The 27,155-nt window shown below is 39.3% G+C and overlaps 1 protein-coding gene across 2 annotated transcripts; it reads right to left on the reverse strand.

Moving 5' to 3' along the window:
• Positions 1–456: 456 nt before the first annotated feature.
• On the reverse strand, positions 457–26,751 carry GTF2A1 (general transcription factor IIA subunit 1). Of its 2 annotated transcripts, none has more exons than XM_069018022.1 (9): positions 26,444–26,751; positions 19,472–19,573; positions 17,624–17,828; positions 15,257–15,321; positions 13,038–13,113; positions 11,072–11,205; positions 9,858–10,178; positions 7,890–7,979; positions 457–4,972 (listed from the first exon to the last, which is right to left on the reverse strand). In XM_069018022.1, exons 1-9 carry the CDS (start codon positions 26,471–26,473, stop codon positions 4,865–4,867), a joined length of 1,131 nt encoding a protein of 376 aa, XP_068874123.1. In that variant the 5' UTR covers positions 26,474–26,751; the 3' UTR covers positions 457–4,864. The 2 variants fall into 2 exon arrangements, with proteins under 2 accessions (XP_068874123.1, XP_068874124.1); XM_069018023.1 differs by lacking the exon at positions 26,444–26,751 and adding an exon at positions 25,217–25,364.
• Positions 26,752–27,155: the final 404 nt, after the last annotated feature.

A 27,155-nucleotide genomic window follows, 5' to 3' on the forward strand; every position in this document is an offset into this window, starting at 1 on the left:
TAGCCCTTTGCTGGACCCTCCCCAGTAGCTCCTTGTCATTCTTGTACTGAGGAGCCCAGAACTGGACACAGCTCTCCAGATGTGGCCTCACCACAGCTGAGTAGAGGGGGTGGATCACCTCCCTCAACCCACTGGCCACTGTTCCCCAGTGCAACCTCAGGACACCACTGGCCCTAACAACCAAGTTTTTCAACCAATCTTGTCTTAACACCTAGCCTTAGGTTACCACAGGGAGAAATCCTTAAAACAAATATCCAAGTCTGGCCTCAAGATTAAACTGTGAACTTTTTTTATAATAGTCTGGTGATATCAAATTGAAAGTCTGCAAGGCAAACTCAACAAGTAAGCGACAGTGAAATTACCTGCACGTGATGAAAATAATTCAGAATCTTCAACATTATTATGGATTAGTAATAAGCCTTACATATGAAACAAATGCGCATGCAAGATAGTAAATGAAGTGGCAAACATTTTTAAATAACATCTTTAATTAAAGTTTTTGCAAAGGCAAAATATTAAACTTAAAATAGGTCTTAGTACATCAAAATACTAAGTTCTCTAATCGTATTCCAAGCATGGCCTTTGAAACATAATATCCTGTATATCACAGAGGAGCAACCTTGATCTGCAATTGTACAGAATGAATTTTACAAACATAATAAATATATTTACCCCCTTACACATAACAGTATATGTACAACAGCAGTTGACAATAGTAGCTCAGAACAGCAAAAAAGGATAGTCCCCCACTCCATAATCTATTGGTACCCTATGCACTCTGGAACATGTCTCATTGGATGACTGTACATATAGCTAACCCCAGGTAGTTTTTCCTGTTTCAAAAAGCTCCTTTTGTTCCACAACATCTAATCCACCAAATAATAATTAAAAAACACACTGCATGAACTGCCTGAAAAAAGTAGACGACATGGAAACCAATGTACTGGTTTTTACACATTTCCCAACCAATCACAGCAATGGGAAAACGAGACTTTAAATGCCAGACACCAATACAGAACAATATGCAAGTTTCTTCATCTTGTATAGTCACTAATCTCAAAGTCTGAGAAGAACTCTAATCTCAGATGGGGGTGCATGGGTGGCGTGGGATGGCACACAGTAAACCCCACGGTGCTGTGTAAGGCAGCCCAGTATCAATCCAGTGTGCATTGCCCTAAAACCACTGTTCATTTCCTGGACATCTTATTGCATTCTATTAGGAAGCTTTTGCTTTGGGGGAAATTTTGGGGGGCTTTATTGTTTTTAAAGGAGCTTTTACAAATTGAAGAGATTAAATCAATACGAACTTTAGTTAACAAGGTCTCTAACTCCTTCACTGAAATTAAGAAACTTTACTCTGGTAGTGTTATGTGGTGACATAATTACTGCAAACTGTCAAGTGGTGAAATTATTTTCACAGACTCAATGAAGTTTACTTTAACACTCCTAATTGTGCAGCAGAAAGATAAGAAAACATTTATTAAAAAAATCAGTTACATGACGCAACATGTTTTTTGCTTTCTTCTTGAAAATGTGCTTCGGAATCGCATATCAATCCTGGAAATAAACTCGGACCACAACTGTCACTTTAAATAGTGTTTAGGAAACTGAATGATGTTTAAATGCAAGTTGTCAGTACAATGCAGGAACAAGGAGTATGAAGTCTCAAAGAAATCTTGTTGCTAACTAGCAACTGAGGGGGAATAAAAACATATTTTATTTAAATAGTCCAATAAAATTCCTTATGTGACTAAATTCTCTATTATCTCCTTAAAAGAAAACATTTCAATTTGTTTTCCACTTAGATGGTTTTAAATGATTGCACACACTAAAACCCAACAGAATTAGCACAAAAAAAAGTTGCTTTTCTGATTGAAGCACTGCAGGAAATTTACTCTCTCAAGAATCATTGTCAGACTGGCAAAACAGGTATTCTGCAAACTGAAAAGGCACAAGACTCAATTTTGCCCAATTGCCCTACAAGTTTCATCAGCCATCATGGTTGTAATTCTGAAGTTATCTTCCCCATTTTTTTTCATCATAAAAAAAGGTGCTCCGTTATCTGTGCAAATTTTAACATAAGCCCTCTTGAAACCATTAATTGTTTCCATAATACTGAACTATTTAAATTGGGAGAAAAAAAAAAAAAGCTATTTCTAAGGGGGGAAAAAATCACTTATGAACATGGGAATCCCTTGCCCTCTGAAAGGAATGGTTTCTTTTGAACCTAATGAAATGGTCTGTTCAGTTATATAGTTAAAACCATGATTAAAAATTCAAGTACAATAATAAAATTAAGCAAACTACATTCTTACAGCAAGCTGCTACAATAAAATGAAATTAAAACATGCTTTTTGACTTAAAAAAAGGAACACTTGATGTAGCAATAAGAGCACAGTTTGGTATGTGCATGGTTTGACTGGCTTTCCCAAAACGTCACAGGTAAGTTTTGTCTTCAAATACAAATATCTGAAAAGCATACCATACAATTAGCTTGCAAGAGGCTGTGCAAGTTCAGAAAGCTTCTAACATCCTTCAGAACAAATTAAGCTTAATTACCTTTAAAATTCAGCTACCCCTTAAAAATAAATAGAGAGGCTATGCAGCTTCTAGTATATGTATGTGGGAGAGAAATATCACTAAGTTCTATGAAAATGAAGTGTTGCACAAGTAAACTGGGTTCCAGTAGTATAAAAAGGAAACTCTAGCTAAAGGGATGTTTTTTCCTTTTGTTGGTTTGGTTGTGCAGCATTATGGAAATTTTTCTGAAGTCCACTACTTAAGACTTACCAGTAACAGACATGGAATAGGTGAGGGAAGGAATTAGTTGGTACATTATTGATTTCCTTGCAGTTGTACATAGAAGTGTCAACAGTGGTAAAAAAATAAAATATCTGCCTTGTTCAGAAGAAAGCAAACACCAATCAGTTTGAGATACCTTGAAAGCCCCAAGCTAAAAATGCACTCTAAATGATGATCCCATTATTGAAGAATCAATTAGAAAAATCATCAATTAACTTTTCATAAAATTTATGAATGTAGACTGCTTTCTAATAACCATATGGCTCTAGACATGCCTACGGGCAGTTTTAGTCATTATCAATGAGAGCACAGGTGTAAAAAATTACAGCAATAAAACCTTCTTTACAATTCGTTGTGATTTTTCTATGTACTACTGAGACTACAAATGCACTTGGAGGCAAATAAATCAGAGAATGAAAATTAAAGCAGTTGTTACATACTGCTAAAATACACTTGTGACTTTGTTAAATAATGTTTAAGATGTCTCATTCTCAAGCAAAAAATAAAGTCAGAAACCATGTCTGCTTCTCATGGTCTTCCCTAATTTAGTTAAAATTATCTTTGCTGTGTCCTTTTTTCATAATCTTTCCAAGCACCCAACAAAATGCAAAATTTTGAGCCACATGAACATTCCTTCCTCAACAGTTTCTGAAGTATAATGCCCATTCCCTCTCCTCATTCAAAAGTAACTGCATTTCCAAAAGCAGGGTTTGCAAGAATGACCTACGCACAAAGAAAAGTTGTTCAACTTCTGAGGTGAGAAAGGGAAGGAGGGGGGAATAACTTTGTTGCTTTTCACAAATCGAACACAAAAAACCCCCAAACAAATAAACAATAAAAAAGGCAAGTGAAAAAGTGACTACACAAGGTTTAGTGCATCTGACTGCTTGATTTGCTGTTACCAAGACAGCCTAAAGATACTCTAACAAAATTTGTGTTCTCAAAGCTGTGCAGCTCTCTTCATGAAATTACATGCCATCTGGAAACATTAGAGAGATTAACTGCTGCAGGTAACTTCTGGCTATACTTTTTAGTAAAGCAGATCTTTGATTAAGAGTTGCAGCTAGGATGTTAGAATTTTTATGTGATTTTCTGTATTAAAAATTTAGTCATTCCTGTGGTCTGTTGAATTATTTGTGGGTGTCTGGACTACATACATAGTAAGCAGGTAAAGGAATGCATCTATTATGGCATTACCTAGGTATTGGATTCAAAGGGTCTCCAAACCCTTCAAATACATATTTTTTTTAAATCAATGGAAACTTACTTGTTTCAGCTCAGTGATGCTGAACCACCACTAAATAGCAAGAATGCAATTAACAAATTAAGTAATCTGACTTTTGTGGAGGATGAGGTGCTTCAAACTTGAAAAATGCAGCCCTAAATAAAACCTATTAAAATAATTTTGAAATATAAATCATCATTTTACCATTTTGTGACTGCTAGGAACAACAACCTGTTTATGGGGAAATGCATTGAAAACAACAAATAGATATAATAATTAATGAGCGTATCAGAATTAAAAATATTTTCCTTATACAAGTTATTTAAAATTTAACACCTTAATTCTTACCCTTCTGTACAAAGCTTGCACGCAGTTTAAGTAAGATTCTGACCATCCTCACTACCAAAAGGAAGTGTTCAAAGCAAAGATTTGTACACACAATAAGCATTTTCAGATTAATAATCTATGAAAGGGAATAGTTCCTTCAATCAGTGGAAGAAGTATTTTAAAATCTTAAATCAAGGGCGGGGGGACAAAGCCTTACATGCTAAATACCAGCTGTAGGTACCTGTATGTAGAATTGATAATTAAGGTATTCCTAACACACAAAACCAGCTCCCAGACAATGCTATAGCTGCTACAGTCCATGGCTTGCTCATCTGAAGTAGTGTCTTTGTTGCCACATTTTACCTTTGTTCCAATACTTTTGTTTATTTCTGATGTGCAGATACACATTTTGATTGGAGTATACATCCAAGTCTCAACCTTTCCTGCTTTTGTTTTGCTTTTATTTTTCTTCCTTTTACAGGGAGTTCTTTTGTTTTGTCTTTTAAAACTTCACCATTCTGCGTCCCCAATGGCTTTGGAAAATACATAATCTCTTCCATTAAGATTCATGATGCCGTCTTTGAGATGAAATTTCCATTTGTTTTTACTTCTGTGAATCTAAAAACAGGGCAAAAATGTTAAAATATTACTTTGCCTCAGAAATAGGTAATAATGCGTAAGTAAATTATAAGGGCAAGAAAAATAAAAATAACTATCAGACATACATTACTAAATTATTAAAAATACTGAGTGCCACATCCAGACTTTCCTTAAATTCCTCCAGGGACAATGACTCCACCACCTCCCTGGGCAGCCCATTCCCAATGTTCAACAACCCTTTCTGGGAAGAAATTCTTCCTGATGTCCATCCTATTTGTTTAATTTAAAACTAAAGAAAATACACTTGCAGTCTATCAAAAATTGCATCTGAAAGAGCAAAAGATCACCAGATGACCAGATACTCAAAGAATGCAAAGACTTTTCAGAAAGCTGAAATGCTGTCCAAAAGGAAAGTCTATCATAAACTTTTGCAGATGGAACAAAGATGCAATTCTAGATCAAAGATGATCTAGAAAAAGTTAAAATTTTACCTAAGTCATAAACACAGAAAACCCTGCTGCGTTTTTTCCATTTTTACCAAGCATAGGAAGTCTCACCATCTACCATTAGTGCTGTAGAAACAGTAACATAGCACCAAAACAGCTATGACCATATCACTCTACTAATTATTTGCAGTACTGCTTGGTCTGTTCTCACTTAAAGCTGAAAAAAAGACCATCAGTGGCAAAAGTCAGCAAATAAATGAACAAGGAAAGGTCTGGCTTATACACACTACTTGCCCTACTGAATTGCATTCCACAAGAATCCCTGATCAGAAACATTTTAGCTGCTGTGAGGTTAGACGGAGGGTCCTCAGACAAATAAATAACTGAATAAAGATGGGAAAACAAGGGTAAGAACACAGTTTTTACAACAAAATGAGTTCATTCCAGCAAAGATTTGTGCTGGTTGGAATCTACAGAGTTTAAGAGCTCACAAAGAATCTGAAACATGACGAAACGTACTGATCATACAAAAAACCAGTTACTGAAGAGCTGCAGAACGATGTTACTGCCCTAACTCATTGTGTAAGAAAACAATGGTGGCATTCAAGGCATAAGAAGATAGTAACAATGGGGGAAAAAAAATCAATTTCAATTTACATGGACAATAAAAGTGGTGGGTTTGAATTAACAATTACAAGCCAGGAAAGAGATTCCAGTGTTCTAAGACTTTCCCATGAGAATATCAGCTCTGTGTTCAGTGGGGCCAAAAGCATACCAGTGCAAAAACTATTGCTACACCAGTAAATAAATTGAAGTGTTACCTGTGTTCCTCCCTAAACCGTATCTACAGAAAAATAAAACAGATCTGGAGAATGAAAGTAAGAGCAATCAAATGTTTGAACAGTTGTACAAATGACAACAAAGTGCAGCTCTGATTTCAAAGATATGACTGAGGAGGGTTATGACAGTCTGCAATATGGTAAACAGCACAAGAAAGCAAAAAAGAAGATGCTTTAGAACTAGGAAGTACCATATGAAACTAATGGGTTTAAAAACTAGGTGATCCTCCACACATCACACAATACATTTATGAAACTTCTTGTCATAAGACAGTTTTCAAGGATTCAAAAATAATCAAATCGATTTCTAACAGGTAGAGGAAAAAATCCTCTGTTAGCCATTTGAGAAGGCACTCTCTCTTCCTCAAGAGACAGTTCACAGAAGGATGGTAAAAAGGTCTACATGAGTATTACTACCTGTCTGCCCTTGTCTCATAGTTCCACCACCATCAGCTGATGGAGGACACAGCAGGAGGGAGCTGCTCAGATCTAAGCTGATCCTATGTGTTGTACAGACAAACTGAATAATGATTGGTTGAAAAGAGATGAAGTCCCTTCAGAGCATGTGGCACTGGAAGTTAATGATGGGCACCGTTTCCTACCAAGTTCCCATTCTTAACTTTTAAGAGGATGAGGATTTCAGAGTAGTTCCTGTTGCTCAGCTTCAGCAGCTCCCAATAAGCTTTTCTGACTGCTGTTCTGAGGTCCCTCACTATTCCTTACAATTTGCCTCAAAACAGTTTTGGAATGGCTGGACCACTGGTGGATGGATGGCTGGTAGATATAAACTGATACCACTTCATCTTAAATTTTGTGTTGAATGCGATGGCAAGTCTAAGCAGAGTCTGAGCATAACCGAAGACTTGCTAACACAGCCATTCTTTGCAACGTAGGAGCTTTTATTCAACAAGCTTACAGCTTTTTTTTTTCTGCTTTAAAAAGGATCCCTATTCATTATAGTCCAATTAATCGAGTACAAGCAAAGAAAAAAAATCCACATTGAATAATCTGTGTACCTCAGCCAAAAGGTTCTGATGTCATCTAGACACATTTTAAAAAAAAACCAGCACAGATGAATCCTTGCACATTCCAGGGAAAACACGATCCCCTGTAATGAATGAATTCTTGCAAGACCATTCAGCAGAATTTAAAGCAAAACAAGCACAAGCATTCCATCCACACTGCCATTTCATATAGCACAATGCATAGCACAGAAAGACCTTTCTCCTCTGGTAACTATCCTATCATTCAGAAAAGATACTTTTAGTGATCAAGGAACAGTTTTCCACAAGTCTAAATCCTGATGACTACTTTTCCTGTTCATTGCCACAATAAATGTACAAACTTACAATAGTTCACCTCTCCTGATCCCAGAAGACTGTCCTTTTGTTAAAGGGCACAAAAGGACAGGATGAAGAAAAATAAAATGCAGCCAAATTCTTCTCAGCTTTACTCATTACCAAGTTTAGTACAAACAGGGTAGACAAACCTGTTTTAAAAACAATAGGTAATTCTTGTATTTCTATTCATATTATAGTCTGTACAGATCTATCTGTACTTAACAGTCACAAAGATACTACTTAAAAATTATGACCTGATAGGAAGAACAGAGAAAGTAGAACTCTTGGATGGTTTTCTGTAGAGATTTACCTTATCATACTGGCACACAACAACATTTTCTGTATCAAACAGTTCTTGTCCTTCCTCATCACTCACATCATCTTCACTGTTCAGAGGTTCCTGAAAGAAACACATGCAAAAAATTACCATGTTTGGCAAGATTAGAGCTGTTACTTCAATTATTAACATGAGGCTACAGTGTTGTCTATGAATACAGGACCCAAAATGCAATTGAGGTGGGGAATATTAGGCTTTCCAACAGAGTGCTGATGCTTCCTACCCTCCATCTGGAGAAGATATACTCTTATGAATTTTAGTCTGAAACTTCTGTCCAGGCCAGATTCTGAGCACTGCAGCCGTATGTCACGACAACTATTCCATTCCTGCTCCTTCACTGCAAATGTTCATACAAAAGTATGCAGGTTTTCATTTTGAGAAAGCATCTAAGCAGTGGAAAGGTGACATCAAATGTGAATAAGCGATGGAGTTTCATTTTTAAGGGCACATAAGGAGCAATGTGACCATAAAAATGAAACTCCATGGCTTATTCACGTTTGATGTACCAAAACTGAAAACAAACTTCAACACGCACACTTATGTGAGTAACAAACACTTCACAGCTAAAACAACCACTAATAAATGCAGAACAACAAATATACTCCCAAATATATATGCTAAGTGGACAAGATGCTAGTGAGAGAAGAAGGTGTACTACAGGTCCTAATTCCATTCAAAGGAATGATATGTTTAACTGAGTTCAAAATCTTTAAGGAAGTGGTTCACTCAAAGTAGCTGCTGAGGAGCAAAGGAAGCAAAAAATAAAAGATTTTTGACATGCTGATAATGAAATCTTGGCATATAAAAATTCCCTCCAGAATGCTAGCATTAAGGTTAAGGAACACTCAGTATTTAAGAATAATGACATACTTAATAAGGCAACTATTAAAACATTCAAACTGACATGAATGCTGAATGATATAATGGAAAAGTGATGTGAACCCAACCTGTAATTTGTAACAGAAAAAATACTGTTAAGACACCACTATAAATGTACTACAGAAAATCTGATTATTTACAAGTTTTACCTGCCTATCTTGCATGGGTGATACAGACTGTGAAACTGTTCATACTGGCATTTTAAATGGAATCTAAAATAATTGGAAAGGCTGTAGAGAAGTCTGGAAGCAATGTGGCAGTTCAAAACACATTTTAGGGACAGATTTAGGGAGTACCAAGCTTTCTGCCTGAGACTAAGTATCAGTACTTTTAACTTAGTAGTATTCCCCCACCCTCTACCCATTTTATATGATTTCTTATTCTTGTGGGGCTTTTTGGTGCAACACACCAAAACTCAGTAAGAACCACTGCCTGAAGTCCAAAACCAAGCCAACTCAAAGTCTAAATCAAGCACATACTATTAAGAATGCAACAACTCAATCCTGTTCCTGTCTCCTTATTTTATTAAATCAAGGTCAGATGTGTTTCTAGAAGATGCTTTATAATCAAATTTGAGTTCTCAGCTTGTTCCTGTGTAACAGAAAGCAATGGAATAGCCAGTGACATACAGGCAGACCACATCTGTTAGTGCTATCAGTGAGCCAAATACTGCTCTCCTTTTTATCAACCTTAACACCCTGCTTTTGTATGCACTTGGTCTCAAGTGAAGTTGACTATTTCTGTTTGCTCACGAAGGTTTCAGGATTTCATGACTGACCTCTCCGTAACATCAAAAATATTCCTACTGAAGTTTGTTAAATGGCGTTGGTCACAGCTAACTTTTGCTGGGTTGCCCCACATCCTCCCCAGCTGCATTTCAAGGTGCTCTGCTAATACACACCATTTTCACAACTTCAATATTAGAAATAAACTATCTGAAGTACAAGGGTAAAAGTTGTATTTCCAAAATTACTGAAACATGTAATTATTTGGAATAGACAGTTTTCCTTAAAATACAAAGAAAAAAACTGAATTGAAACACAACCATAACATTACGTTTACCTCTTCAACTTGGCCATCTTCACCCCCATCTTTTTCTTTCTCTTCCTCTTCATCATCATCATACTCTTCTTCCTCATCATCTTCTTCTTCAGATGATGTGTCCCCTGTTCCATCAACTTGGAGAACAAGTGGTGCTTGTGGTTGTGCCTGCTGTTGCTGTGGCTGCTGCTGACCAGCTGCAGGAATCTGTGCTTGAGCTGGTGTAGGGGCAGCCACTGTTGTAGGTATAACTTGAGTTTTATTTCCTGTAAACAGGATCTGCTGAGGCTGAATAATCACTCCTGTCTGCTGGGAAATCCCTCCAGGGAGAGGAGCCAAAACCTGGTGGAATATCATTGTAAGTACTGTGGCTGCTAACGTGACAGACTACCACATCACAGCCTTGAAGAAAAAAATTAAAGCATATCAATCTGGTTTGAACAAATTACAGAAGAGTTACAAATATTCCACCTATATCAGGTATATAATTTTAATCACATACCTTCTTTTACTACTTGATGCTCATTTTCTGCATTTTGCATTGCTAAATTTAAGAAAAAATTTTAAAAGTCTATCCATTCTACAACATGAGCACTACCACCACACCTGAGTTCCAAGCACAGCACTGCAATGTTTTAATTCAAGTAAAAGATGATTTTTAAAAACCTTCTTTATAAAAAAAATTAAACTCTACAAATTGTTAGTCATGCTTAAACTGTAGAACTGTGACACGATGACAATGTGACTATGTTAAATTCAATGCTAACACGGTCTGGACAAACAGTTGACCTTGTAGCTGAACAAAAATCTTTCTAAAACAAACTGTATTCACTACTAAAATAACCAAGGACTGTGAGTTTCAGATATTTTGTTCTGCATGTTATGTGACTCAATCATTTCAATTAATTTACAAGTATGTAGACTAGGATTATGCACATAATATAACTGTCATCAGGAGAAGCACGAAAGAAATTTTAAACTGCAGTCAGTAGCTGGCAAGAATAAAACTGACATTAAAAACAACATTTCAAGATCGTTCATTAAAAAAAACCAAAACAAACAAAAAAAACCCACCAAAAACCCCCACCACACTTGACACAACTTTCTCTTTTTTTAATTATACCATTTCTGACTTTGTGTTCTAGTTCAACTTGCCCACAAAAATGCAAGCTTCTTTAATAATTACTATTATGTTTTTTTCTTCCAAGTGTTCCTATTCGAAAAATTTCCTTTACCTGCTGAATAACAGGTGCTTGTACCCCGCCAGGCTGCATTTGTGGTATAACCTGCTGCTGTAGAACCACTGGCTGCTGTGGTTGAATAATATACTGAGCTCCATTTGCAGTTCTAACTACTTGGAGGATCTGGCCTGTAGTAAAATAAGTATCAAATTAATCAAATGTACAAGTTCACTTTTAAAATTATCTTAGTTTAGAAGCTTGTTTCCTGGAAGAATATTAGTGGCAATTAAAAGAGAGAAACACTAAAACGATTCACTTTCTTCAGTGAAAAGATATTATGCAATTGCAGCTGTGCCAGAAACAAAGAATAGGGTTCTTTACCATCTAAATATGATAACGAGGTATGCAATCCAAAAGTAAATTTACCTTTGCAGGCCACAGACTACTCCTTTAGCACAGCACAGTATTTTAAATAATAGCTCCCACTTAGGAGCATACCTCCTGTTTCAAAAGGGATTTTTACAGCCAGAAAGACAAATTAACATAAACCAAAACAGAAATACAGATATTCACAATATAAAAATTCTATCCACTGCCAACACCATGATATTTCCAGGGTCCTATGAAATTATGACCTTTCCTCAGAATCTTTCCCTTCTGATTGCCACATTTCAAGAAACTCCTCTGTCCATAACTTTCTTTGCAGCATTATTTGCAGGTGTTTTTTGGGAAAAAATCTATCCTTACACTTATTGTCCACCTCTCCTTTCTGTTCCCACAATACCTGCACTTGACTTCCTTTTGTTATCCTTTAGCTTTACCATCTTTTACCCTTCATCACTTAACAAAATATGTCCAAGACACAAACACACACTTAGAAATAGTGTGCAATTCTGAAAAGCAAGAGCTAAGATATATTCCAGCATTAGTTTTTCACATTTCTTATCAGAAAGGTGGAGTTAAAGAGAGAAGAAATTAAATTAGATAATCCTGAACTTTATACATTGCCCTCAGAGATGGATTTCTGTTCTCCCTCCACAGCAAAATGCAAAGCTCTATTTACTGAAGGAGCTAAACGTGTCTGAAAGAAGGGACTACCCCAACCCTAGTCTAAGAAATTACTATAAATGTTCAAAACTGAAGTATTACGACAAAAGTAACAAATATGGGCTGCAGATTATTCTGTGCCATAACAAACATAGATGTGCTTCCTTAAAATTGGGAAGATTTTAATTTTTAGAACAGTTGCACATTTAAATTTTACGTCAACTATATACCATTGAAGTTTTTAAAACAGGAGGGTTAAGTCTCGGGTGATTCTGAGCATACTAGGTGAACTACTCTGGCAAAAGCAGTAATAGATCTAGAAAATGAGATTTCTCAGGCCTTTCTTTACTTTCTATGCAATAGAGATCTATAATCAGGTTTATAAAATCAACATAATATAAAAGTACATTAAATTATGAGATATGCTGCTCATCAAAGTAACAATTATATTCTGAATGCATGGCATAACAGTACTTAGAAACTATAAATAAGAAATAAAGTTAGGATTGCTAGCAAAGTAAGAAATTCCACTTTGCATGCTTAGCAGGTACAAAAAACCTTAAAACATTACTCTTCTGAAGCCATGTGGTGTTGCTTTCATAATGGGATTTGAAGTTTCTGCACAGAAATAGTGATACTGCTTTTATACCCAGCACAGTACCTCAGCTCGGATTACGCATCACAAAGCTCATATGTACACAAAAGGGAAAGACATCAACACCAATCCTTGTGCTTTTAAGTGGGGAAAACTTACACAGACTCTAACCTACAACACCATTAGGGCAGAACCACAAGGTTCATAAGAAAATCAGTGAGCAAAAAGTGCAGGAATCAAATAAAAGAGATTGCACTACCTTGTAAGGGTGGATTCCCAGACTCTGCTTTTTAGCAGTAAATAACAAGAAGTAAAGCCCAGAATGTTTCCCTCTTAAACCCCCTTGAAACTATAGTTTGTTCTGAACATTACAATTACCTGAATTTGTAAGTATCTGCTGAACTGGAGTAACACCAGCGGGGAGAGCCAATGTAGCTGCAGTGGCTGCAGCACTCTGAAATACAAGAAAAGCTTTTTAACCACAACCATAATATTGACAGTGTTTCATCTCACAACATTCTGCCTGAACATATCTAACTTTTTATTGCTGTTTACAGTGTTTTCACACAAGTTCCTGCAGCTACTGAAATGCAGGCATTTCAACTGTACATTATACTACATATAAAAATTATTTTATTTTCTTTCTTTAATAGGAAGAAGACTGAAGCAAAATCGCTAAATATCACACCCTAACCCAATTCCATATTGTTTCTTTGTTTTTCTCCAAGCTCAGCAGATAAACCTCTGCCTTCTCTGCTGATTTACCAATACAGTACAACACTACATTGTTCATGTGGCAACTTTAGTTACACTTTTTCAAAGCAGCTATGGCTATGGGCCTAAAAATCTGAAGAAACATAAGGTACTGAAGCCATGATTATGTTCGCCTGTCTTGTTTTCACAAGGAGTAGTAATCAGGTTTGCACTTTTCTTCATTCTGTAAGTGATTTGCATTTCAAGTCCCTCATCACACAGCTCCTTTGAGTGAATCTACACATACTGTGTACTGACTGTTCACAGAATGACTAATTTTTTCTCTCAAGACAGCTGGTTCGAAGAGAAAGTGGAACTATCAGTGAGTAATGATTTGAACCTGCAAGGAAACTGAATTCCAACACAATTTTGGGAGCTCCAAACACAAGTATCTGTATTAAGCCCTTAACTTGCGGGGGGGGGTGATAGACTTCTCTAGAGGCCTCTCCCTTTCAAGGGTCCAACTTCAGCTGCCTATGGAAAAGCCTCCCCTCCCCTACTATAAGGGAACCATGGCCAATTACTTTTTGTTACTGTAAGGAGTTAAACTTTATTACTGGGTAGAGTGCGTATTTCCCATTTAGAAGGAACAGGATCTCCCCATCTGTCTAGTCAATATAACAATTACATCTGCCAAGATTAGAGATCACCACACAAAACTAAAACATGCTTGTATGCATCCTCCCATTCCAGACAAAGGCAGATGAATGAACTCTCATTCCTCTCTGCCTTCCAAAATACTCAAGGTCTGTCATATCCACTCTTTTATAACAACTTAAATGTTTCTAATAAACACAAACAGTATTTACAATTGATTGTAACTCTTTGCTGAATGGTAGTTCTCTGTGGTATACAATTCATCAACATTTTGACAGCAGTGGAGTTTAAAAAGCTTGGCATACTCATTTTGTTGATACCCTGAGATAACCGAGACAGGACAAAAACACATAACTGTTGGTCTTGTGAAGTTACAAATCCCATTGAAATGGCTGTCAAACATAAGAAAAAGGTGAATATTTATGTGCTCTTGGCTTGTGGGTAAATCATGCTTTTCAAGTAACAAAGTTCAGGCTCTTTTCTGTAGCAAGATCAGCAGGTAAGGGGAAAGTAAAGGCTAAGAAGGCTGTTCCAGCTTCAAAACTTGTTTCATCATAAAACTTTTGATTTATGGGCTTCTATCATAGAACTGGTAAGAATGCAATGAATTATGATCATAATACACATATTTAACTTATATTAGGGGTTGTTTTCAAAGCTTTGCAAACAACTTATTTTCCTTTAAATCAAGCCAGGGCATTTAAAGCAAGATAAGATAAGCAATATTAAACTCTAGAGAGTGCAAGAAAACTGTAAATGACTAGACTCAGTTCTATATACTGTTACATAATTAGTGAATCAAATTAATGTGACCAGCAAAAATCTTTGTGAAATGCTAAATTATCTCTCATTCAATGTAAACTTCCGTTTGAGCGTATTTAATGCTTTTTCCTGCATCGAGCAAATACCCTATGCTTGCATCACTTAATGGTGGTGTACTGGTACATGAGCACATCATCATGCAGATTCATACCAGCAGTATTCCAATTTCTGATTTTAAAAAAGTTTTGGTTAAACATATTTAAGGTAAGTCTTAGATTTGTTATCAGAACTGAAGTTATAGATTACTGTTCCTAAATTGCAGTAAGTGCAGCAGCAAAACTCAGAAAGATGGCAGATAGCTTTACCAGTGTGTCCTAAATTACTTTTAAGCCTCTGATAACTAATATCAGATTTGTGTTTACTATTTAATCAAAACAATTTACATAATGACAGTGTAAGCCTGTATAAACTTCTGCTTCTCTTACCATGCCTGATGCATTCATATGTGGTATCAGCTTGGAATCTGGCACAATAACCTGCTGCTGAGGTGCTAGAAACAAAAAAAACCCAGCATTTAATGAAAAGTATACAATCTGCCCAAAATAACATTCAAGCCAGAGCAACTTAGAAAGAACATCACCCAAACATCAGCTGGAGCTTCATCACAAAAACAAATAAGCAGTCTCTAGCATTACTAAGTTTTACTCTCAAGACAACAGCAGCTCTGCCTTTACAGATCTTATTTCAAGGGCTTCATTTACCTATTCTGAATCTAGGTAAAGCAAGACTGAAAATATATTTCTGAAATTAAAGGTATTAGTGAAATGTTGATAAAATTGATGATGTCCAATATCAGAGTTCTTCAAAAACAAAAGTAGTTAACTCTTAAAACAGACTTAAGCAAGGATTATTCCAAGATGAAGAGTAACAGGATGCTGCAGTTAGCATGAGCTATGTGCAGTCAGCACAGATGTACGCTCATGATCTTCACTGTTTTTCTAATGCAGCAGAAGCAGATGAAATGTGATAAACCACCTGTCCCACACAACAAAGCAGTTTTGGTGTTCTAAAGGAAAGAGACAGCTAAACTGTACAAACAGCCTGTTGATCATCTCGAAGTGCATGTGTCCAAGTCTATGGAACAAGCAGGTTGCCACTGCTATTATCAGTGACAGTAAACGTGAAAGTGACAGAGCAATTTGAATGAATTAATCATTGACAAACTATTGTCCATCCAATCCTTTGAACAAATGACACTTAAGAATATTAGGAATAAGAGTTTCTGGGAAAGAGTCTGGGGTAGGAAACCTCACAAATCTTGTACAGAGATCTGAGGGCATCTCCAAATTTCAGGGAAATGAAGGAGGGCAAAAGATTAAGGAAATCTCATGAACTTGTGCCAGGACCATAGAAAGACAGCAGGAATCAGCATGACAACCATTCTGATCCCTCCCTGGGACTGCACCAGGTCATGTGAAGAACTACTATACCACCTCCACCATCGAACAGGGAAGTCAAGTAATTCATGAAAATGCACCTCTGCTATGGAAGTACTTCGATATCCTAATTTCATTTGGTCTCCGTGCTGTCATTTGGTCATAAGCCAAAACACTAGGCAACAATAAATCAGCTTTAAGCGTGTTACCCCGGGAGCACAGGGAACAACCTCCATGTTCCAGGGCAGGGAACGCGGTCAGCGGAGCCGCGGCTGCTCCGCCAAGGGGCCGCCAGAGGGCGCGGTGAGCGGCCGCCCCTGCGGAGGCCCCGAGCCTTTGCAGCCGCCGCGTTTATTGAGACGCTTTCATCTCGAAATTAATTTCATCCCAACGCACAAAACTGACTTATGTCTAGCCAAAATAAAAAGTACTGTAAAAGAAAATAAGCAACCAACACGATCTTTGCCTCCCCTCAAAAAAGTGCCCCAAACCAACCACAAAAGGACAACCAAAACGACACCATGGAAAAACTAGTCACATTAGTTCTGTATTGCATTCAATGTATGGTGGTTGGGTTTTGGCTGGTTTTGTGGGGAGACACGGAAGGATATCAACCCTTATCTATCTTTTGTGCCTATGACAACACAGGTCCTCTGATCCATGAAATCCGTCAAGAAGACTGAAGTCTTTGACTACCACAGATCAATATTTTAGGTCACAAACTTAAAACACTGAAAACTCAATCAAGCCTTTCACAGGTAGCAGATATGTTTACTGAGCATATATGCAGTAAAATCCAGTAGTATTTATCTCAGCTTTCAAACGAAATTATAATTGCTGAAAACATTTTTCATTAAATTATTAATGAATACTCAAGACAGTAATTACAGGAAACAATACCATTATTCCTAGCTAAAACACACCTTGTACGTCCATGTCTACAGAGTGTGCCATCTTTTAAGACAAAAAAAACCGCAACACATATTCAGACTATTGTACAAGTATTTTTCATGTCCTAGCATTGAGTTATGCCAACCACTAATGGTTTTTTGAAATAAGTTGCTCCTGATGACATTAGCACCTCATGACTAAACTGTCAACTGCTTATGTATATATTGGCTTCAACTTAGAGCTGCTAATGGAATTTTGAAAGTCATGCACTCTGAAAGCATGTTATGTTGTAGGAGACCAAGAGAAGAATTCAGCTTTTTCAAAATCTTCTAAAGAATGTCACTTAAAACAAATACCAAAACGCTTTTCACCAAGACAGCTTTCTCGACCCATTGAATAGATAGGCCAAGTACAAAAACAAGAAGTTAACCATCAGACAAGTATCCTGCCCTAGATTTAGGACATGCTAAGGAGCTGGACTAACTTCAGAGTCTTTTGCCAGAGTGTTTAGAGATTATGTCTGACCTTGCTGAGATGCTGGAATAAGGACCTGCTGTGGCTGAGACTGCTGCTGCACAGTCTGCTGCGGCTGAGGTGTGTGATGGTGGTGGTGATGATGCTGCTGTTGCTGCTGCTGCTGTTGCTGTTGTTGCACCTGCAATAAAAGCTGCTGCTCTTCTGAATGGAAGCCATCTACAGCCTTAGACTGCATCAGCTTGTTCTCCCACAGCTAGTTTGGAAAAGGAAAGAGAAATATCTGTGTACAACTTTTACTCAACAGGATTTGTAACGACGTAACGACAGTACTCCAAAATTGAGTTTGTTTTCACTGGTTATTTTGTGCAAAAAGCCCAATAAGCCTTCAGGCAGATATAGATAAAAGGTAACTCCACAGAGCGAAGAAAAGAAATACCCCTTGTCAGTCCAAGAGTAAGCTTTAACATTCTTTCTTTCTTCCAAGTGTGGAAGATTCACAACAACCTTAATAGAAGCATGAATTGAGATAAACTGGTAACTTTAAGTAAGACTTCAAGTTTTCCATTTCCCTATATTCTTTCTTTCTTACCTCTTTAATCACAAAAATAATTCTTTATTACAGCTTTCCTCAAGCCATTTCTTCTTGGAACTCCTCAATAAAAGTTGCTTAAAGACCACTGCCTCCTAACATGTTTCAACAGAAGCTGCCCGTCTACCTAAGATAATGCCTCTCTACAATCATTTATACAGTTTCTACCACAATATCAAATTCAGCTTCTCCAGCCCTACACTTCTTTATGTCAGCTGACACATCACCAAAGGACAGACACAGATGCAAAAGTGCAGCTCTTGTGAAAACAGCAACACAAGTATTCTGTAATACATCTGAGTCAGAAAGACTACAGGCACCCAGGAGTCATCATTTCAAAATCTGCTTAGGGCCCCCTTCCTCTTCAATACTTCATTTTCCTTCTTGTCTCTTTCCTCATTAGTTTTTTCTGACATCATTTGCAGAACACATCTGTGACACAAATACCAAAGCACTTTTTTTATAGCACTTACTGTGTTTCCATCAAGACAGGTCATGGTCTCATGGGAAAAGTTTCTGTCTAGTCAAACTCAATTTGTTTCCCACTCCATCTATTTTTTAATACTTCAAAAATATTGTGAAAATGTGGAACACCACAATCACTGAAGAAGATGAGACATGATGTCACCTACTTTCCCAGTTTCCTTTATTTTTGCAGTGTTGTTTTGCCATTTTTTTCCCCCTGCCTTTTCCCTTCCCCTTCAAAGGGCTTTTTTAACTCATGAAGAATTTGAGGAAAGCCATAGGAGACCCACTAGAGCTCAGGTTAACATCCTGCCTTTATTTTGGACCTTTGGTTTTACACTCCATGTAAAACAGTTCTGAACCAGAGCTTCAGGCAAGTGTGGTGCATACAGTGTGATTTATTACGCACCAACCTCCAAACGACAATACTTTTGCAAACAACAAACCATACATACAAAAATCTGAAAATGCATTAACAATGCAACTCTTCTTCAAAAAGACAAAAACATCAAGCAGTGCAGACATTTTATTTTTCCTGCAGAGAAACACTAAGAACTGTCTGTCTCTAAAATAAACATATTTTTCCTTTTTAAAGATGCAGTGTTTTGGGGATCAAAGTAACACTGCATTCAGAATACTGCTGATATCAGGTTAGGGAAAATAACAAGGTGAGCAGATCTGTCTATACAACAGTGCAATTCAAATGGTATGGAGCTACAGATATGCAGATTACAGTGCCTAATCAACTAAAAATTAGTATTTCTACTGTGAACAACAGCAGCCAGATTTGGAAACTAACTGCTGTATTGGTCTATTAAAAAGAACTTTTAAGTTCAACTTACTGTTTTGAGTTCCATGAGAACTTGTTCATCCACTCCTTCATCCAGAAAAACTTCTCTGACATCATTAATGACATCTTCAATTACAGACCTGTACAATTTAGGCTTTTAAAAAAAAAAGTAACTAGTCAGCACTGTTTTGAAAAAAATCTGTCACTTTAACATTAAAGTAAGATTTCCCCCCCCACAAAAAACTGCATTTCAGAATACACTGCATGTTTCTGAGTGACTGAAATATCCAGCCAGGTGTAAATCAAGAAGAACATCTCAAACAAGGTGAAAAGGGAAGGGACTGCTCACAATCTTTTGTGACATAACTACAGCACAAGAGTTACCAAGCCATGAAGAGTATAATTTAAAACAGAAAAGGAGATTGTTTTCCATTCACTCAATTTGTTTTCTGCTTGTAAATATAGATCCTAAATACACAAAAATGCTTGGATGTGTGCAAAATGCATTAAAGAACATTCAAAGTCTGAAAGTATATTAAAGACAGGAAAAGAAACTTGCTAGTGCTTACTACTTCAACAGGCACCAAGATCAGAATGATCTTGAGCTGAAAAAAAATTGAAGGCTCAAAAAACTGGAAGGATTCATGTGAATGTCCTGTTCTTCCTTACGTATTTGTTTGAGAAACTCTTGAAGACTTCTGTTTTCAATCAGTACTTATGCTTTCACATTTCAATTTTTTCATTTTAGGGGAATACTAAAACTATGTTATTATTACACTGCTTTCACACCTAAACAATCAAAAATAAAGTGAATTGACAGGTCACTTTAGGTTGCCAAAAGAACTTCTGGAGCCTCCATTCCTGGAGACACTCAAAAGCCATCTGGACATTGTCCTGGGTTCTAGTTGGCCCTGCTTGTGCAAGTGGATTGCAAGAAGACCTCCAGAGGTCCCTTCCAATTTCAACCATTTTGTGAATTTTAAAATGAAGGTACAATTTAAAACAGAGAATGCAAACACTTAACATCAATTAAAGCACAAAATTTAATTCACAGAACCACACGAGAACTATACTATGCACATGCTGTACCTTTTAAACAGTACAGCTTGGACCTCTCTTTGTATGTATGAACCTCAATGAGATTTTGGCTGGGCTTAAATATCTGTGCTATTTAATTGCAAGGTAGCACTACAAGCCGTAAATTATGGTTGATCAGTCTTGCAGCCTGTGAACCATATATACTTCACTCAGCAAGACTGCTCCTTGGGCTGGGAGTACACCAATTTTAAACTGATCAGAAAGTAGCCACAACTTTCTCTAAACTATCATTCCCCACTGCCTAACTCCCTTAAGCAATAAATCCTGAATGATGCCACATACATCAGATACGTTGTATATATCCAAAACAATCATCCTATACTGGTGCAGTGGGTTTGACACTCCAGGAAGGCTGTGCCTCCAATGCACACACAGGAAATCTGCACCAAACACGAGTAGTTAGCCCAGAGGTGCTGGAACTACACAAATTTACTGCATGCATTGAAGCATTTATTTTATGCACGGACATTAGCTTAATGCATTCCAGAAGTACTGAATTTGTTGCAGACATGCTAAAAGAGTATATTGCACATGTTATGGAACTGTTATGACTAAATTATGGAATAATGTAGGGAGACTAGTAGCACGTGATTTACTAATCCACTGAAAATGTGAGTGGTCAATAAAGCACAAAAAGGAAGCTGAAAATCTTTACCTTTATATGCAGGGAGAAAAAAATAATGAAAATAAAATTTAAGAAAATGCATTAAGATTACAAGGGAATAAAAGAACATATTTGGAACCTGGAAATAAGCAGTCTGAGGGCTGCTTAATGCATTATGTCCTTACTGTTTAAAAAAAAACTCTGCACTGGGGCATGCTCAAGTTCGTTGGGTATTTTTGTTTGTTTGTTTTTTTACAACCCCCACTCCAGTCCCTCCCCCCAAAAAAGAAAAGAAATGCAAAAATAAACCAAAAAACCCCAACAAAACCCAATAAACCACTCTATGTTACTGATCACATTTCAGATTTAAAACATGCTGCTGCAGATCAAGTAGCTGAAATGTTATCATTCATCCTTTTGTTACCTGTCTTTCAAAAAAATACCACTAAAAATTTCTGGCTTCAAGTCACAGGGTAAGTTTGCCATGCTTAACAACTACATTTACAGCACCTATGTCCACAGCTTCTCCAAAAGAAACAAAACATACCATACTGCATGCTCACTTACCCAGGTTTCAAATACTGCATTAACTGAGCTTATAAACATTGAAATAGACTTTCAAAGCCAGCCTTGAGTGCTAGTATTTTAAATCTGTGTAGTAACTCAAGTACCAAGCACTATTAACAGGATTATTTTTCCACTTAATTCATAACAGATGCAAAAAGACATTCTACTTAATAATATTAAGTCCTATTATTTCTATAATTAAACAAATTGCATGAAGCTTATATGATTCACTAGCAGGGAAACACTACTTAACCTATTCCATATATTGTTCCTTATTATATTAAAAGCATCTGTTCCTTAATGCCAAAACCACATTGTGCAAATAAACATGCTTAACCTCAAGCATGTAAGTTACTTTATTTAAGTCAAGAGAAGTACCTGTGTGCCTCAAATTACAATCAAAATTCCTGCAGGATGGAGGGTGCATTTTCTCCTTTAATCCTCCTATCCCTAAACTACCTCTTAGGTCTACTTTTCTAATAAACAGGATTTTACACAAACAGGCCCTAAAAATTTCCACCAGTAGATCCTTCCTCATATCTCCACAATCAGGTATTTCTGTAAGGTTTATTTACAAAGCCTTCTGAGTCTATAAAGCCCTGTAAGAAAGATACCAAACTGACTCTACAGCCCAACAGTCTGCTTGGGAATTTCCTTTATTCCCTATGTAGGTAAGAGAAAAAACAAATTCAAGTCCAAGCAAGTGGCTAAGTTCCCCAAAACAAGACAGTCCTGCAGGGGTGGAGCGAGCCAAGGACCGTGCAGGTTTTACAAGCCCACCAGCAGTCTGTATATGCATGTATCCCTCTGCATGAACCTCACAGTGCACTGGAGCTCAAAATGGGTCAGAATTTTCAGACACTGTTCACAGTAATATACACAGTACACTCATGGCTCTGTGATTAGGATGCTTATAATGAAGCAGTATCTGTCTGATTCTACCTATAAACATTTACATAATACTCAGAAATATCCTGTCCAGTTGAAATTCTCTTTTGTACACTCCTACTGAACAGCCAGCCCAGCAATGGAACATCTCCCACGCTGGGGCCAGCAATGCCTTCAAGAGACATTTACAGTGAAATTCTGAAGAACATCACAGAATGCTCTTTTCCTACCTCAAAAGAGGCATATCCTGTAAAATTACAAAAGAGTCATAAGTTCCAGGCTTTAAAAGAAAGGACACTGTATTGTTTTCAACATACACTAAGTGTTAGCTTTAGGCATTATTTATATGATGCTGAAGCTGTTTATATAAGCCATTTAAGACTCTGGAGTTGAATGACAAAACTATTTTCATACACTGCTTACTCAAAAAATAAAAACAGTAATACAACTCCGGAATAAGTCTAAAGATGGGATAGTAGGTGAGCTTTCCAACAAGTTTCTGCATTCAGTCAGAGAAAGCAATGAGAACAAATGGAAACTTTAAAGATTGCTATTAAAATAATTGTGCTTTCATCTGGTTTATATTAAAGTGTCTCCCTCATAAAGAGTACATTGCTGTAAATGTCAAGCTCTTTTAAGAGCAAAATATTCAAATCGCTCTTCAATAAACACTATTCCAAGCACTTACTACAGATTAAAGACAATAATTAAAATTCCTGATTTATTAGATACAACCACAAACACATAGAAAAGATTTGGAATCTACTATTTCCCCCTCCAGGAACATAAGGGAATGATTATATTTTACTTTCTCTGTGCATCTTGTAAAGAAAACTCTTGAGTATGGTGACACTGCTACACACACACTCCAAATCCAGGAGCAAGCAGCAAGCTATTTTAAGAAATGCCAAATGCCTTTGGGGGCTTACACTTCCTACATTCCTTCCACTTCAAGGGTACAAAAACTGCAATCCTTTCTAATTATTATCACAACACTTGGGATTTCAGAAGTTTCGATTTCTAATAACCAACATGTTATGGAGAGACAGACCACAGCATGCTTTGTACATTTGAAAACAGTTTGATCCTCGTTGCTTCTGCAGCTCTCCCTGAGACACTGCTAATTTTCTCCCAGACGTGCAGTTACCGCTGTAAGCCAGCCACATGCAGCCAGAAGGGCACACCGTAAAGGTAACTACTTCTAGTTTCAATTACATCAAAGATGTGCATTAAAAAAGTAACACAAATAATCTACATTGTTACGTTGTTGGGGACTTTTACAAATAAATTACCTTTATCCCCTGTAAAATCTTATACTACATCTAACTGTTAACATCTAGTACTTGTCCTTTATTGCAGAGAACAGATTTATAGCAATTCGGATTTGATCAGATGCTGACGTGATGCCATCGACACATTAGGCTCCAAGTCCAGCTTCCAAAAGTCACATGGTTGCAGCATTTCAAAATGTTCCTACTCATCTTTGGCAACCCTTGGGTAAGCTATGTATTTCTTGCTACTGAATGAGACCCAATTCGACAAAATTGTAGGATTTTACTACTTAATTGAAAACTAACCTAAAGCATACCTATTTGAAACACACTTATTCTAAGCTTGGCTTTTACTATTCCAAACATTGACATCTTTCAAAAAGAACTTCCAGTACAGAAACACAGTGAAAGAAAACAAGTTGTAGTAAATTGTTGAGTCAAAAATATTTAGAAGTACTCTGGAGACTATTCAACATATATATTTTTTGCTATTCAGTACCACCGTGGTCAAGAAAGAGAAGCAAAACCCCTAATTTATTACACAGAAATAGATCCTTTTCTTACAATCAAAACACAAAGCAAAAAGTTTATAAACAGAAGGACAACTAAGATTCAAATCACACACATTCAGTATGCATCCTGCTGAGTAACTGCCCTCTGTGTAACAGCTGACTACTTTCCTAGAATTTTCTGATGCAAAAGCTGACAAAATATCAAATCAAAGATGTTTCCTTGCAATTGCATATACCTAACTGATAAGCAGTAAAATTTCAGATTTGGAAAAGAAAACTAAGACACTTTGCATTTTCTTTCATATATTTTGTAGCACACCAAATATTGTAATGAAACCAAGTAGTGAAAATTCCAAAATCACTGCTCTGGCTGGACTGCACTAAAATATTTGTAGACTTTAGACACCAGAAACACACAAATCACTGAGTAGCATCTGCAGCCCATGACCCATACATAAAACTTGAATATTAACTTCACTTTTGGGGAGACAGCTGTAGTCAGACCTTGGCAAAGCACCATAAAATAAATACCACAACCCTCCTTGATACATTGGGAAAGAACCGTTTAAATACTCCTTTCCCTATGCAGCAGAAAAGCTACTTTGAAGACTTTACAGGAGCACAGGAAAGTGTGCAAGCTGTATGCCAGGGACAAAAAACCCCAAACCCAAAACAAACAAAAAAACCCACACCAAAACCCAAAACCAACCAAGCAATATAAAAAAATATTTTAAAAAATTTAAAAAAAGGAAGGAAAAGGTAAACAGATTCAAATGCACGAGGAGATGAAAACTGTCTTTGTGCTATGCATAGAAGCAAAGGAAAGCCCATTGACACGGGCTAGGAGACACCCTCACCCCCGCAAAGCACCACCGCTCCGCAGGCCGGTAGCGACGGGGACGGGCGGCGCGGAGGGAAGAGAGAGCGGTGAGAAAGGCCGGTCGGGATCCGAGGGACAAGCCGCCCGTCTCCCAGCCTCCGCCGCGGACGCATGCACCTCCCAGCCCGCGCTCCGCGGCTCGCTCCCTATTTAAAGGCTGATGTGGTGTTTAAATGGAGAGGCGGTGACGTGGGGCTGGAAAGCACCTTCCCATCCTAGCAGAGTCTATATTAGAGAGCGGCAATAGCGCTATATAAACAGGGCAGCCACAGGGAGGAGGAACACAAGGAGCAGGGAGGCAGAAAGGCAGGGGAAGCCATGATGGATCTGAGAGCCACAAACAAGGGGGCCGAGCCCGCCGCCGGGACGCCGGGTTTGTCTCCTCCAGCGCTTCGGGGCGGGGGTCGCGGCCGGGGGCGCGCCGGGGAGCGGAGCGGCGGCCGTGGGGGCTCGGTGGCAGCGCAGGTCTGTGTGACTGCTTATTGCAAACCTCTGTGAGTACAAGTGCAGCAGCGAGCCACCCGCCAAGGTGCAGAAAGCACGAGAAGGGAACGGGGGAGAGGTTTGGGGCTTTTTTTTTTTTTTTTTTTCCCCCCCTTCTCTCTTTTAAAAATAAATACTGCCTCGCTCGCCAGAGTTGAGGGCTTTCGCCTGGCTTAGCCGATCCGGTCGGACTGGGATAAGTGCTTTTCAACCATCGTCTCCTTCTTACAAAGCAACATAAAATGGCTCCAGCGGAGCCCGGGCGGGCTTCCCCGACACCGCAAAACCGAAACCTGGCTCGGGCGCCCCTTCCCCTCGCCTCGGGGCGGGCGTTAGCGCCCGCGCTCCTCCGGCTCTCGCCCCTTCCCCGGGCGCCTCCCGCCGGCGGCGGCGGCGCCCCCCGCCCGACGGCCCTTCCTTCCCTTCCCCGCCGGACCCCCGGCCTCCCCGCGGGGCCGCCCCCGGGCCGCCGCCCCGCGCCCCCGCCGCTCCGCTCCCACCGCCTCTCTCTCCCCGCCGCCGGGCGCCACAAGTTGGCTGCCGCCGCGGGGGCGAGGCTGCCCCGCGCCCCCCCCGCCGCCCCTGCCCGCCGGGGGGCCGGGACCGCCCGAGGCGGGCGGCGGGAGGGAAGGGAGTGCGGGGGAGGGGGCGGCGGGCCCCGCCGGCCCCCTCCCTCCGTGCTGCCCCCGGGGCCCCCCTCGCCCCCCGACCCGGTCCTTACCACGGGGTTTGTGTTAGTCGAGCTCGCCATGTCCCGAGCCCCCCGGGACGCCCCCAACCGCGGGGGGGGGAGTCGCCCCTAAAACAATAAACCTGCCCGGCTGAGTCCCCCCAGCGCCCGCGCGTCCCGCCCCGGCTCACGGGCGGCCCCGCGGCCTGTGCCGGGCTCGCTCGCGGCCCCGGGGCTGCAGCCGCCGCGCTGCCGCCTCGCCCCTTTATATAGCGCGAGCCGAGCGCTGCGCGAGCGGCCGGCGAGCGGGGGACGCGGGCGGGGGAGCGCGAGGCACCGCGAGAGCTGCCGCGAGACCGCGCCGGGCCCGGAGGCATCACGTGGGGCGCCCCGCCCCTGCCTCCATGACAGCTACCGAGGCGGAAGCGGGTGCGCGAGGCTGCGCGGCCGGGCCCTACCGAGGCGGAAGCGGCTCCGGCTCGCGCCAGGGCGCTGGCCCCGCCCGGGGGGGCGACGCGCGCGCGGCAGGCGGCGGTGGGGGCCGGGCGGTCCCTGGCGGCGCGCGGGAGGAAAACACGGAATTGTTTCGTTTGGAAAGACCTGTGAGACCATGGAGTCCAGCCAGTGACCGAACACCACCGTGTCAGCTAGACCAGGGCACCAAGCGTCACGTCCAGTTTTTTCTTAAGCACCTCCACGGATGTTGACTCCGCCACCTCTCTGGGAAACCCTTTCCAACGTCTAATCCCTTTTTACGTGAGGA

This window comes from Aphelocoma coerulescens, chromosome 5 (genome assembly GCF_041296385.1).
Source record: "Aphelocoma coerulescens isolate FSJ_1873_10779 chromosome 5, UR_Acoe_1.0, whole genome shotgun sequence".
Taxonomy (NCBI): Eukaryota; Metazoa; Chordata; class Aves; order Passeriformes; family Corvidae; genus Aphelocoma; species Aphelocoma coerulescens.

Excerpts from the sequence above, each read along its gene's own strand:
- GTF2A1 (XM_069018022.1), bottom strand. The coding sequence starts at position 26,473 with ATGGCGAGCTCGACTAACACAAACCCCGTG. Across the intron at positions 15,322-17,623 it reads TATTCCAGCATCTCAGCAAG|CACCTCAGCAGCAGGTTATT; the intron begins GTCAGACATAAT and ends TTTTGTTTCTAG. Across the intron at positions 11,206-13,037 it reads GCAGATACTTACAAATTCAG|GCCAGATCCTCCAAGTAGTT; the intron begins GTAATTGTAATG and ends ATTTTACTACAG.